At 32.3% G+C, this 14,704-nt stretch overlaps 1 protein-coding gene and 1 pseudogene across 1 annotated transcript in view; both read right to left on the bottom strand.

Annotated features, from left to right (window-relative positions):
- The window catches only part of LOC113377781, a 39,559-nt gene extending 36,499 nt beyond the window's left edge, over nucleotides 1-3,060 (bottom strand). Inside the window, exon 1 of the mRNA XM_026618204.1 lies at nucleotides 3,037-3,060. Coding sequence (XP_026473989.1) covers nucleotides 3,037-3,060 — 24 coding nt within the window. The remainder of the gene's footprint in view (nucleotides 1-3,036) is intronic.
- Nucleotides 3,061-3,680: 620 nt separating this feature from the next.
- The window catches only part of LOC113377770, a 188,701-nt pseudogene continuing 177,677 nt past the window's right edge, over nucleotides 3,681-14,704 (bottom strand).

Raw genomic sequence — 14,704 nt, 5'->3', positions numbered from 1 at the left:
ATATATATATATATATATATATATATATATATATATATATATATGTTAAAATAAGGGATAAATGTACTTGTGTATGCTTCTGCTTGTTTTTTTCAAAACTCTCGACAAACATTGAAACGAGTTTGTCGATATACATATATAAACACTAAAAAATGTTCAATTACATATCTATAAACATGTTTTATATATATATATATATATATATATATATATATATATATAAACATATATGTCTATCTACATCATAATTTAATACATTATACTTATTACACTCTAGTAATAAAATGCTGAGCTTACAAACACTTCAACATAATAATTAATTTTAAACTCTACACAATACCCTATAATATATTATAATTAATTGTAATTACTAATTGGAACACTTTTGAGAGATATCGTATTATTAATTCATATAATAATATTAACTAATTAATAATAGTTGAACATATTCGGGATACATCATATTTGGTTTCACATTTATATTTCATTCGTCCAAAAATTATAATAATTTATTAAAATTATTTTGGATTTACGCACATAGAGATTCTTAAAATATAATTATTTTTCTTGTTTTTTACAAGAACTAATAATTAACCATGTTAGCCCGTACCTCGCTTTGCGTCGTTTCGTCTTGCATTAGACGTGTATACTCGTCATGGAAAATTAGCAAAATTTTATGTATATTCGCCGTGCGTGTAAATTGGATGAGTTTTGTTGCGTGTTTCTTTTCTAAAGTTAGTTAACTGTGTTTGACGTGTATACTCGTCCTAGAAGTGGTATAATTCTGTGTATTGGCGAGTATATTTGTTGTGTGTGCAAATTAGATACATTTGCGTTATGTGTTTCTTTTTAAAGTTAATTAACTGCAATGACGCGTATACTCGTCACGAAAAAGTGGCAATATTTTGTGTATTGACGTGTATATTAGTCGTGCGTGCAATTTGGATACATTTGCGTTTAGCGTTTCTTTTATGAAGTAAGGTAACTGCCTTTGACGATTATACTCGTCATAAAGTAGCGATGGAATTTTTTGTTTTATATTCGTCGTGCGTGTAAAATCAGATACATTTGCGTTTCCCGTTTCTTTTCTAAAGTTAGTTAACCAGATTTTTTTACTTCATAAACAAGTTACTGCGATTGACGAGTATACTTGTCATGGAAAAGTGACAGAATTTTGTGTATTGACGTATATATTCGATGTGCATGTAAAATTGATGCATTTTACGTTTCAAATTTATTTTCTAAAGTAAGTTAACTACGATTGACTTGTATACTCGTCTTAGAAAAAAAAACAGAATTTTGTGTATCGACGAATATATTCGTCGTGTGTTAAATTAGATACGTTTGCGTTTTGCGTTTCTTTTCTAAAGTTAGTTAGTTGCCATTGAGGTGTATACTCGTCATAAATTGAGGCAAAATTTTGTGTATCGCCGTGCGTGTAAATTAGATATTTGTGTTTCGCGTTTCATTTCTTCAACATTTAACGGCGATTGACGTGTATACTCGTCATGAAGAAGTGACAGAATTTTGTGTATTCACGAGTGTATTCGTTGTGTAATTGTAAATTAGATACATTTGCGTTTTGCGTTACTTTTTTTAAGTTAGTTAACTGCAATTGACGTATATACTCGTCATGAAGAAGTGGCAAAATTTTGTGTATTGACGAGTATATCCGTCGTGTGTATAAATTAGATACATTTTTTCCATAAGCTGTCAACTACGACTGACGTGTATACTCGTCATGGCGAGTAGAAAAATTTTGTGAATCAACGTGCGTGTCGAAAATAGTTCTTCTCTTAACCAGATACGTGTCGTTTCGCGTTTCTTTTTCTTGAGCAGTTAACTGCGTCGACGTGTATATTCGTCATGAAGAAATGACAGAATTGCGGGTATTGGCGAATATATTCGCCGTGCGTGTAAAATATATTTGTTTCGTTGCGTGTTTCTTTTCTGAAGTTAGTTAACTGCGATTGACGTGTATACTCGTCATGGAGAAGTGGTAGAAATGTGTGTATTGACCTGTATCTGTACCAATACCAAACTTAAACTATTTTTTGTTATGAAACTATTTTCCGTAGGCCTATAATATTTTTCGACATTACAAATGCAGATAGAACGTTAGATAAAACTGATATGTAAAAATACTAAAATTTGATAAATTTTGATACTGTTAACGGCTGAAAACTAACCTCCAAATGGCAAAAATATCAATATAACATTATTATTAGTTCAACTTCACGCATGTTTTATTTAAAAATGCAACGCTTCAATTCTTATGAATTTATATACATAGTATTGCTATATAAGATAAAACATGTAACCGAGAATAACTATTACACATATGTATTACACCTATAGTAACATGAATGAAAAAGTGTAATCGAGTCTTTTGTCATAAAAATGTTTATCTTAAGAAAGTCTATGTGCGTATATCCTGAGAAAAAACATACACAGGGTATCCCAAAATTCAACGTCAAGCCGAAACAGGGTGAAAGGATTGATTGAAACCACCATAAAAAAATTAGAAACAATGATGGGTAATTAAGAACATCCTGGAAATCTGGTGAAAATAGATGTAATTTTGAAAAAAAAAAGAACTTTTTGGTCGAAGGCAATCAAATATTTATTAAACCATAAATATGAAAATAATGGGGCAATTCTGCCGTAGCATAGCTCATAAAATAGCGTTGTCATGGCAACGAGCAAGGAATAATCTTATGATAACAGAATTCTAGATGGTGCAGTTATCATAACATTCATCCTTGCTTGTTTATATGTGAAATATGTCTGATCGCACGCGAAATAGATAGAAATTTTCAAAATATTCAATACCAAGAACAAGCATAAAAGAGCGTTGCCATGACAACTCTGTTACGGCAGAATTGCCCCATAAATCTCTTTTTAAAAATGTGTACTAGTACTTTTGCAAATGTCATACTTGTTAGTTTCAAACAAAAAAATCGAGTAAATAATAAAAATCACCAATAAACCCATTATTGGTGACCCCAACAAACACGTCAGATTCATATCACTCACTTGTGGCAAAAATGCCTCATACATTTCGCTCAGAATTTTGTTCTCGCCCTGAACATTTTAGGTTGATAGAATAAAATAGATTTTGTCCCCTGCTTCGGCCTGACGTTGAATTCTGGGATACCCTGCACATATATGACCCTTATCCATACACGCGACCCCATTCACAATTATTTCTATCGTTTTAACGAAACCTGGAATTTGACATATCAACTTAGCCATATCGTAACATCATTATTACTAAAAGACTCAACAAGTCAAATAATTTCTAATCTTTGGCATTGCCCATTTATTTTGCAATGTCAAAAACTAATCAACAACGATACAACAATATACTTATAAATAACAAATTGAACTATATATTCACAATCATTTCATATCTTTAATTTTAGGAAAACATTTGGAAACGAAAATGATTGATAATGAAAACTGGATGAAATAAAAAACTTTTTTCTACTATGATACGTTTCGTATGTAATTTTCTTCCTCCAGTTTTCATCAGCATTTTTTTTTAAATCGTTTTTAAACGCACGCGCTGGGTATCTCGGCAGCGCTTGTCGTTAAATCGATAAACACAAATAATTATTTTTAAATATATTAAAATTTGTTCGAAAGTTAAAAAAAATCTTATATTTGTTTTAATATTACTACTTGAAAGAACCAGCTTTAGGAGGTACTTTCGTTTTGGTTTTTGTTCGTAGACGATCAACGCCTGAAGCTACCTGCAGAAACAGACGCAGAAATTAAAATTAATAATAAAATATTCTTCATATATGTATACAAAAAATTAATGAAACTGAGTAAAGCGAGTTATATCGAGGGGCTTCGGAATTTTTGAAATCGGTGTATCGGTTTTTGAGAAAACGTCCGGAAAAGTCAAACTTGTACGTTTCGAGAACCATATGTGTGCCATCACAAACGAAAGAAAAATAAACATATATAAGCTAGTGGGCGCATGGCATCGTGCCTTAAGGCAAATTTAATTTTTTTTAAGTTATTTTTATTGAGAGTCTACAACCGCTGGACCTGCCTTTTCAAAAATTTAGTCAGTTCTTCATCTCGTCAATACAAGTACAATGTTTTTTGAATTATTAAATTTGAACGCTTCGTTCTCTCAAAAACTGAATTGACATTTTTGGCACTTTTTGCCCCGTATCTTCGGAACGCCTAGACCTGCCTTTGCCAAAAACTAATCAGCGCGTCTCCTAATCAATACGAATCGAATGTTTTTTAAATTATTTAAATCGGTTCAGCCGTGTTCCCGAAATCGTTGACGAAAATTTGTATCCGAACACACATACACACACATATACACAAACACATACATCCATTTTTTCTAAGGTATGCCAAAATGTTCAGAAGGCTTTGAAACGTAAAGATATATACAAAATTTCATTTTCGATTTTTTTGCGATTACTATAACTTGCCTTACGAGAAGTTAATAAAAAATTAATAAAGCTAAGTAAGACTAGTCTTTATCGAGTTGTACCAAATATTTTTTAACTTAGTTATAGTAATCGCAAAAAAAAACAAAAATGAAAATTTTTATATATCTTTACGTTTCAAAGATTTCTGAACATTTTGGCATACCATAAAAAATGGATGTATGTGTGTGTGTGTGCGGATACAAATTTTCGTCGACGATTTTGGGAACACCGATCAACCGATTTAAAAAATTCAAAAAATATTCGATTCATATTGATAAGGAAACGCGCTGATTAGTTTTTGGCGAAGGCACGTCTAGCCGTTCCGAAGATACGGGGCAAAAAGTTCCAAAAACGGTAACTCAGTTTTGAAGAGAACGGAGCGTCCGATTTTAATAATTCAAAGAACATTTTACATGAGTAGATAGTGTGCAAAAAATGCATCTACAGAAAATTTAGTGATTTTGAAAATTAAAAAAAAAATCAAAATTTTCAAAAAAAAATTCAAAGTTTCAAAAAATTCAAATTTTCGAAATTTTTCATCCTTTAAAAAAAAAAACTAAATTTCGAAAAATTAAAAAAAAAATTTTTTTACAAAAATTTGAGAATTAAAAAAAATCGAATATTTTCAAAAATTTCCCAATTCTCAAAATATTTAAAAAACGTTTTTTTAGATTCCAAAAAATAAAAAACTTCGAAAAAAATCTAAATTATCAAAAATGTGCGGAAAAGGGTACGGGAAGTTCCAGCAATTTGCCTTAAGGCACGATGCCATGCGACCGACTAGTTGAAATCGATTCAGTCGTTTTCGAGAAAACGTCAAACTTTGAAATTAAACTAAATTGTACGTTTCGAGAACTATATGTGTCCCATCATCCTACTAGCAATATAAACAAAGAAATAATAGAGTAAACAAAGACTAAAGTAAAGAAAGAAGGAAAATATAAAAATTCAAGTCCTACTAATAACGTAAAAATATTACTATTTCTCCATCCCACTTACCCGTGTATCCTAATGTGACAACATCAGCAGGCAGACTGCCCCTCCTCCTCTGCTGCTGCTGCTGCGAACTGCCGCCGCCACTGCCATTACTACTATCGCCCAAAATCGTGTTAACGCTGCCTTTCCTCCTACCGGCTCCGGCGGCAGGAGGCGCCGCCAGGAACCCGCCTGCGGTCTGGGCGACGTTCTCCTGCTCCGGGCTTGTAGAGGTCCTTTGGCTGGTCGACTTCTGTCGATGGTGATTGTGACTCGAACTGGCGGACGTTGGTGGTTGCTGGTTGTTGGCGCCGTTCGGGCGCAGCGGCGGCGCCCGGACGCCGGAGTCGGGGGTTGATAAGTCGTCGGCGCGGACCTGGGTAATGGATAGAGTGTATGTTATTAAGGGGCACAACTAGTGTAACCGCATCAAAAACAGGTGATTTTTGGAAATTTATATTAAAAAAAACTGCTTTATCAATCATTTCAAAATTTTAGGAATATATTTATACATGTTTTAAGAATACATAGTAAAATTAAAAAAAAAAAAAATTAAGTATTTTTTAAATTATCGTCGATCTCTAACGGCGCGACAAACAAAGGCCCTTCACTGCTGCAGTGATTCCGGCCAACTACGTAGATGAAATTAAAAAAAAATCTCGTTAAACTAGATAATATTGTCTGTAAAATGAACTACGATGAAGAAAAAAATCAAAAATTGACAAAATGACGGCGCTTTTTTTTTAAAAAAAAAAGTCGAATTTTACCTAAAATTTTGGTCATTTTTGGACTGCCAAAATTCGATTTTTGATCCTATCAAAAAATCAATAGTTCATTTTACAGAGAACTATATATAGAACATGTAAAAAAATTGATAGTGATCGGATCGTTTGTTTTTGAGTGATCGCTGCAGCAAATTCAGAAAATGCTGTTTCGAGAAAAACGCGTTTAAAGATTAAACGATCGTTATACTATATACTATATATATACTCTTTAAATGACTGTAACTAAAAAACTATGTAAGATATCGATTTAAAATTTTGGTATGTTATTTTTAAAGGTATAACGTATCGAAATATGAAAAAATTGAAAATTCGATTTTTTGAAAATTTCACACTTGTTGTACCCCTTAACTTCCCGTAGGGTAGTTATAGTAATGGGCCGAATATCGAAAATGAAAATTTTTGCATTTCTCGACGTTTTGAAGGTTTTACAACATTTTGGCATAGCTCAGAAAAATGGATGTGTGTGTGTGTTTTGTATGTCCGCATTTTTACGTCCACGTTTTCGGGCGCACTGATCAACCGATTTGAATGGTTTAAAAAATATTCGATCTCTATTGATAGGGAGATGTGCTGATTAGTTTTTGGCAAAGACAGGTCCAGCCGTTACGGAAATACGAAGCAAAGAGTGTAGAAAATACAAATCGATTTTCGAGAGAACGGAGTATCGGATTTGAATGATCTAAAAAACTATCTGCTTGTATTGACAAAATAATTGCTTTTGAGGATGACAAATTTTTACATCTTTTTTATTTTTGTAATTTTGGATTAAAAATTCAAAAAAATTACCCAGGCTAAGCACAGTCTAAGCGCCACTCCGGTACAAATATTTCCCAAAGTGCATTTAGACTGTTTATGCACTGGAGCACTTTTCCATTTTTGTGAAAACTATTGAAAAATGTGAAAATGCCGCCAAGCTGAGCACAGTATAAGTGAAAATGTCGCACAGAATTATTTGCAAATAAATGCGCTTAGACTGTGACTATACGGGAGCACTTTTTCAATTTTGTGTAAATTAGGCATTTTTTTTGAAATTGAATTCGAAATGAAATGACGATTGTTAATGTTCTGGAGATAAATTGATTTAATTATGATTTACATTTGATTTGCTCAGATATAGCAAGATAGCAACAATAATGAAAGTCACAATATTTGTAATAATATATTTGAAAACGATTAAAATTTCTCGAATATTTCATTACGGTACGAGAAGTTCCAGCAATTTGCTTCAAGGCATGATGCCATACACCACTAGTTTGGTTAATGGATACAGTGCATGTTATCTGTGGATAAGTTGATATAAAATTTTAAGTTTTACCTTAGCAGGAGTTTCGCACGGTACGGAACCCCTTCGTTTGTAGTTCGAGCTGATGCTGAGAGAAACTGCTCCACAATCGCTGCTCGCCCCAGATGTGGGAGCACTTCGATTTGGAGGCGTGCTCCATTCAGGATCCACATATAAATTAGGATCAACTTCAAAACTCCCTGAAAATTGATAAAAACATTACTAATTTGTAATACAAAATTAATATATTTAACCGAATAAATTATTTTTTATAAATTAAATTGTTTTTGCATATCTTTACGTTCCAGATTTTCTGAACATTTTGACATACCTCAGAAATATGGATGTATGTGTGTGTGTATGTGTGGATACAATTTTTCGTCGATGATTTCGAGCGTACAGAACAACCGATTTGAATGATTAAACAAATAATCGATTCGATGAGGAGACGTGGCAATTAGTTTTTGGCAAAGGTAGGTACAGCCGTTTCGAAGATACAAAGCAAAGAGTGCAGAAAATAGAAATCGAGTTTTTGAGAGATCGGAGCATCCAATTTGAATGATTCAAAAAGCATTCAATTCGTATTGATGAGGAGAAGGAGGAATTAGTTTTTGGCAAAGACAGGTCCCGCCATTTCGAAGATATAGAGCTAAATGTGCAAACAATGACAGTTTTTGAGTTAACTAAGCGTCCGATTTGAATGATCTAAAAAACTTTCTGCTTGTATTGACAAAACAATTGCTTTTGAGGATAAAAATTTATTACATCTTTTTTTATTTTCCATAAAATATTTTTGTAGTTTTGGATTGAAAATTCAAAAAATTACCCAGGCTAAGCATCTCTGGCACAAACGTTTACCCAAGTGCGTTTAGACTGTTTCTAAACGGGATCGTTTTTCCAATTTTGTAAAAACTATTTGAATGAAAATGTGAAAATACCGCCAAGCTAAGCACCAGTATAAGTGAAAATGTCGCACAGAATTATTTGCAAATGCGTTTAGACTGTGACTATACGGGAGCATTTCAATTCAATTTTGTGTAAATTAGGCAACAATTTTATTTTGAAATTGAATTCGAAATCGAAAAGACGATTGTTAATGTTATGGAGATAAATTGATTTATGATTTACATTTGATTTGCTCGGATATAACAAGTTAATGCAAAAATAATGAAAGTTACAGTATTTGTAATAATATATTTGAAAACGTTTAAAATTTCTCGAATATTTCATTACGGTACGGGAAGTTCCAGCAATTTGTCTTAAGCCCATGCACCACTAGTTACTTACTTAATTTAATAATCGCAGCCGGAACCGATCCCCTCCTATGAACAGATCTCAAAATTTCTCCATGTTTCTGCACAGTCGTCAAATTTAAACTCTCATCAGCTGATGGCAGTGTTGGAGCAGGTGCAGAACCCCTCCGCCTGTTGAGAGACCTGTATCTGCTTCCTGCTCCGACTAAAAGCATAGGGTCAACATTTTCTTTCTGCCGGCAACTTCCTGTGGAACTTCTTTGGGAAGTAGATATACCAGACGACTGATGAGGTGCTGTAGATAATGGAACAAGGCCTGGAGTCTTTAGGGATTCTGAAGACGTTGACGACCTAAAAATGATAAAACAAAATTATAACAAACTTAACTTACTATCACAACTATTATTATTCTTACCTGCTGGATGCTTCGGGCAGTACATATCGTTCCCGTCCTCCACTCAAATCAGCAGCAGTACTCATATACCTCGCTCTGGTGCTTGCTGCACCAGGTTGCAAAGGTGGAAACGTTTGCTGTCTTATTAAATGCCTGGAACCACCACCAGATGCACCAGATCTGTCCAGAGGGCCATGTTGCAACACACTGCTCAATCGGTCAGCATTCACAGAAGTCATCGAGGCAATTGAAGGTTCTGGTAGCAAGTTTTCTGCTGATAGAGGACGCTCAGATGGACCTGGGAGTAAAATATAATTAATTTGGTTTTCAATAAATAGAATTTTATTTGTTTGTTTAATTTACCTGATGCGCTGAGACCTCCTACGTGAGACTCTGCACTAGACGTTGATGTCAATAGTGATAACGAGCTGTCCCAATCAGCTACAGATCTGGTTAAATAGATGAAATAACATTTAGAACATAAAATATGACAAACTAGATGACCCGACAGACGTTGTCCTGTACCCATGTCTACAATTTTTTAATAATATACTAATATTTACCGTTTACCTAAAAATAATAATTATTGTGTTTTAAATTACTCTTCACGCAAAAATTCATACACATTTATAAAATGAGCAATGTTTAAATGTAGAACTGCTTTAAATAAAATGATGAGTCTCATTTGCCACATTATATTGGAAATTGAAGTCTTTTAAACGGTATAACATAACCATAACCATAACATAACACTGGTACTTCATGTTGGATTATTTTAATTTAATTTTTTATTATTTAGAATAACCAAAATTGCATCTTAAACTTCTCCTAATCAATATTGTGAGGGCCGAATTGTATGGATGTATTCATCTTTACTTTTTCCATTTGTTGTTATAAGGTTAAATATTTACGAATTTTAAAAATATTGTGGAAAGATTATATATATTAGTAAATGATGCAAAGAAATTATATATTGAAAAAAAACTATATTGAAAATTTAATATTCGAATCTTGTATTGGCGCCCCCTAAGGCGTGCGCTCATATTTTTCGCATGCATCGCATTAAAGGTAGGACCGGCCCTGATTAATACTTAATTTCATAATTTAAGTTAATTAATTTGTCATATCCTGTTCATATGTGTATCATTCATTCTGCCATACATAAACTATATTTTATATTATTTTAATTTCTGGCACACCTCTCTCAGCTGCTTTTTGGCAAAAATAATGTAAACATTTAATTTTTCTTATTCATGATCATGAAATTATTATACATATTCTAATATTGTCTAGGCTCATAAGTAAATTGAAATTTTTGGCAGATGATAGTTTTCATTTGTTTTCAATGCAAACAATGACATGTTCGTTTTTTGCAATTTTTAACTTCCCGTAGGGTAAGTTATTGTATTGTCCGAAAATCGAAATTAAAAATTTTTATATTTCTCGACGTTTTGAAGGTTTCTGAACATTTTGGCATACCTCAGAAAAAATGGATGTGCGTGTGTGTATGTATGTATGGATACAAATTTCCAGTCACGTTTTCGGGTGCACGGATTAACCGATTTGAATGGTTCAAAAAACATTCGATTCCTATTGATAGAGAGAAGAGTTGATTAGTTTTTGTCAAAGGCAGGTACAGCCGTTACGGACATAAAGAGTGCAGAAAATAGAAATCGAGTTTTTGAGAGAACGGAGTTTCCGATTTGAATGATCTAAAAAACATTCAATTAGTAATGATTGGGAGAAGTGATTATTAGTTTTTGGCAAAGGCAGGCCCAGCCATCTTGAAGATACGGAGTTAAAAATTGCAGTTTTTGAGAGAACTAAGCGTCCGATTTAAATGATTCAAAGAACTTTCTGCTTGTCTTAACAGAATAATTGATTTTGGAAAAAAAATTGTTTCAACTTTTTTTTTCAAAAAAAATTTTTTTTTGTATATCGAAAATAAATCAGATTTTATTTTTAATTCTGAATATAGTTGTAATATACTTTAAACAAATAATTTCAACTTTGCAATTCAGTTTGTATAATTCTTATAAATATTAGACAATGTTACAATATTTATGATAATCTATTTGAAAACATTCAGTATTCCTCGAACATTTCGTTACGGTACGGGAAGTTCCAGCAATTTGCCTTAAGGCACAATGCCATACACACCATTTCATTTATATATTTACATTCCATTTATTTCTACAATATTGCACATACATCACAGTACTTTATAATCACATACATCCTAGAAAATTTCTTTAACAAACTTCAGAAAGATTGATAAAAATCCGAATAATCGTTTAGAAGGAGTGAGTGAGTGCTTGTAATTTATTGTGAACTTTATATAATAGCAATAAAGCTCAAATTGATTCTACGTTTTAGTTAGAAAACGTTTGTATGAGAAAAAGAAAAGGGCTGTTTTTAGGGGTTTTCCCGGCAATTATTCGATTTTTTCTCGCCGTAAGAACCATCCTTGGACTTGGACAGATCATTTTTATATATAAGAAGATAATATTTATTCATAAATATTTATTACCTTGGCACAATATGCTCAGCAGGCAAGCTTTCTCTTCGTTTTCCTCCTGCGCTGAGTGATGAAGTCGAAGCTGGTGGTTGAGTCACTATACTAATTGGCACCGAATATCTGAAATTAATTTAGACTTTAATAATCCTGATCCAAATAAGTTTCTTTATCTTTTATTTATTCCTTACCTTCGACCATCAGCTTGGACTCGAATCGTAGGTGACAACTTCAACGTTGGCAATTCAGGAAGCAAATTTTCCTCACTACCCCTATCATCGACTTCAGCATCTTCTTCATAGTCATCTTGCTCCTGTGTTTGTGTATGTACTTGTAACAATTGTTGGGGATGTGATGATCTCCTTTCTTGTTCTAGTCGAAGTTGCTGATTGTCTGTCATCGAACGAAGGGATAATCTGTGTTGAGTCGTTGCCTTTGTTGGAGGCTGAGGGGAGGTGTCGATTTCTAATTCGGTATCGACATCTATCACCTGAGGATAAAAATATTTATTAATAACTAGATGACCCGGCAAACGTTGTTTTGCTAAGTAAGGTATATTCTAAACAACTTCTAGAGAATCAAAAATATTAATACTATAAGTGTTGATTGAATGCTATATACAATGAGGCATTATGAAAACAATAAACCCCATTTGTTTGTCTATATTTTGCCAGGAGGTTTTATACACTTTCTATACAAAACATGGTATAATCCAATCCAAGTCCTTTTTTTGGTCTTTCGACTTATTAAGATTACGTTTCAAGTTTTTCAGATTCTTGAATTGTAAATAATACTACTGAGCTTATACAAAATTTTCAAATATCTGCAAAGAGTGATTAATTAAGTATTTCTTCTTTGACCAGCTTTTTGAAAAGTTTCGAGTTACATTCGATGAATTAAAGTAAATTTAATAAAAAAGTATATATGTAGAGCAGGGCGAGGCACACAGGTCCAATTTGACTTTGAGCAAATATAAACTATATTGTGAAAACCATAACAATTATATCGCAACAAATAACGCATTTCAAACGAACAATTATCTGACTACGTTCAGTAAAACTGCTAGCTACTTCATCATTGCAGAAATGTGCTTTTTTGCTGTCTTTCAAAAATTTGTTATCTAGACCTTTTTACTCCGCCCAGTTTTCTAGGCCAAGTATCTTGGAACGGCCAGATGGCAAACAGGTTTAATGTCTTATTTTATTTTACAAAGTAATTACATTTTTAACTGATGCTAAAAAACTACCAACGGAAGAAAATACTTTTATTATAAATTTTCAAACCGCGTTTAACTCCCGATAGCAAAGTCATGAGAATCAAGGTTATAGCTGGTTATACATCTTTTTCCCTCTACTTTCAAATATTGTTGTTAAACAATGCTTAACTTTAACTAACTGTTTTTTGACACATTGGTAATGGACCTTTTTAACCCCGGACTTTCATATATTACTATCTATTCTTCGATAAATTCTGGGAAATTATAACTGGGAAAATGTTATTCGACAAAATGTCCCTTTGATCGATACCAAATTTAGGTTCTGAATTTAAATAACATAAATAAAAAATAATATGCCCTAGACAATGTTTTATAAATACCAATGAGTACATAATTATACAAATGAGATCTTACAGAGCGCCGTGTTTGAGAAAAATATGCCAAAAAGTGCATTTTCATATAAACATTTCAAAAAAGTTGATATTGTTGAGTTTGTAGTAACACTTGCGGCCCTATTACATGATTTTATTGAATTGCAAATTTATAGCTGTTTTTGTTAGAAACATATGTGATTTTATATTTTTATAATTTAGTACACCATATTAAGAAATAATATACTAAAATTTTGTAACTCTAGTATAACGTTTTGTATTTTTAAATATTTTTCAAAATACTCATCAACCGTGGACTTGCAACTATTGCAAGAGTGCATATTTCACAAAATTGCACATTTATAGCTTTTTTTGTTAGATACATATGTGATTTTATATTTTTGTAATTGAGTATATATATTAGGTAATAATATACTAAAATTTTATAGCTCTAGTATAATATTGTATATGTTTAAAACATTTTTCAAAAGTACTTCTCATATCATATCCAACCGTCGATTCGCAACTAATAAAAATAGAGTGTGTAAGTGTGCATTGCAATTTTTTAGTTTCTTCTGTTAGTAACAAATTTGATTTTATATTTTTATAATTCAGTACACATATTAAGAAATAACATACTCTAATTTCATAACTGTATTACAACGCTTTATATTTTTAAAATATATTTTAAGCCGTCAATTGTTTGCGTCAAAATGTTTACTAACTACTTACTACAATTAAATCAAAATTAAATAGTATTCACATAAAACATCCTATTAAACGTAGTTGAACATCATATGTCATAAACGTTTGACATTTGACGTATTAGCCACTGTCCATTGTTTTATTCAAATTACGCTTTTACAAAAATTTTCAAATTAAAATGTAAGGTTTCTACGCGATTTTGAAATTATATCTCACCTTTCCGACAACCTACTGATTACAACGAATTTTTCAAGGCTAAGATTGGCCAAATCGGTTTAGTCGTTTTCGAGTTTTAGCGGAACATTTGATCGAGAGCTCCATTTTTATATATAAGATAAATAATAATTTATTTGAGTCAATTATTTACCTCTGCTTCTGATATTTCAGTCCTGGTCTCTTCAGCAGTCTCTTGTACAATTAGTGCTTCCCATTTGCGCTGGTTCACTCTCAAATTTCGCATCATCTGTCTGGACAAAGGAGTGTCCAGGAATCGATGCCATTCGTCAAACAAAGGTGTCACCACGAATTTAAAGAATCCTACTTGAATTTTGCTCATCGAAGTCGTATGGCGATCGCAAAGGGTTGTTACTGGTAGACCTAGTTGTCTTTCGTAATCACCCTGAAAAAAAATATAATTATTGTTTTTTAAATTCTGAAACTCTTGACACCAAAATGCAAATACATTTTATAATATGAACAATGTTAAATGTAGAACTGCTTTAAATAAAATGATGAGTCTCAATTCCCA

This window comes from Ctenocephalides felis, unplaced genomic scaffold, assembly GCF_003426905.1.
Source record: "Ctenocephalides felis isolate EL2017-DRISC unplaced genomic scaffold, ASM342690v1 CF-g0.4_SCAFFOLD_00845, whole genome shotgun sequence".
Lineage (NCBI taxonomy): Eukaryota > Metazoa > Arthropoda > Insecta > Siphonaptera > Pulicidae > Ctenocephalides > Ctenocephalides felis.
Note: the sequence above shows the minus strand (reverse complement) of the source record. Positions and strands in the feature narration are given on the sequence as shown.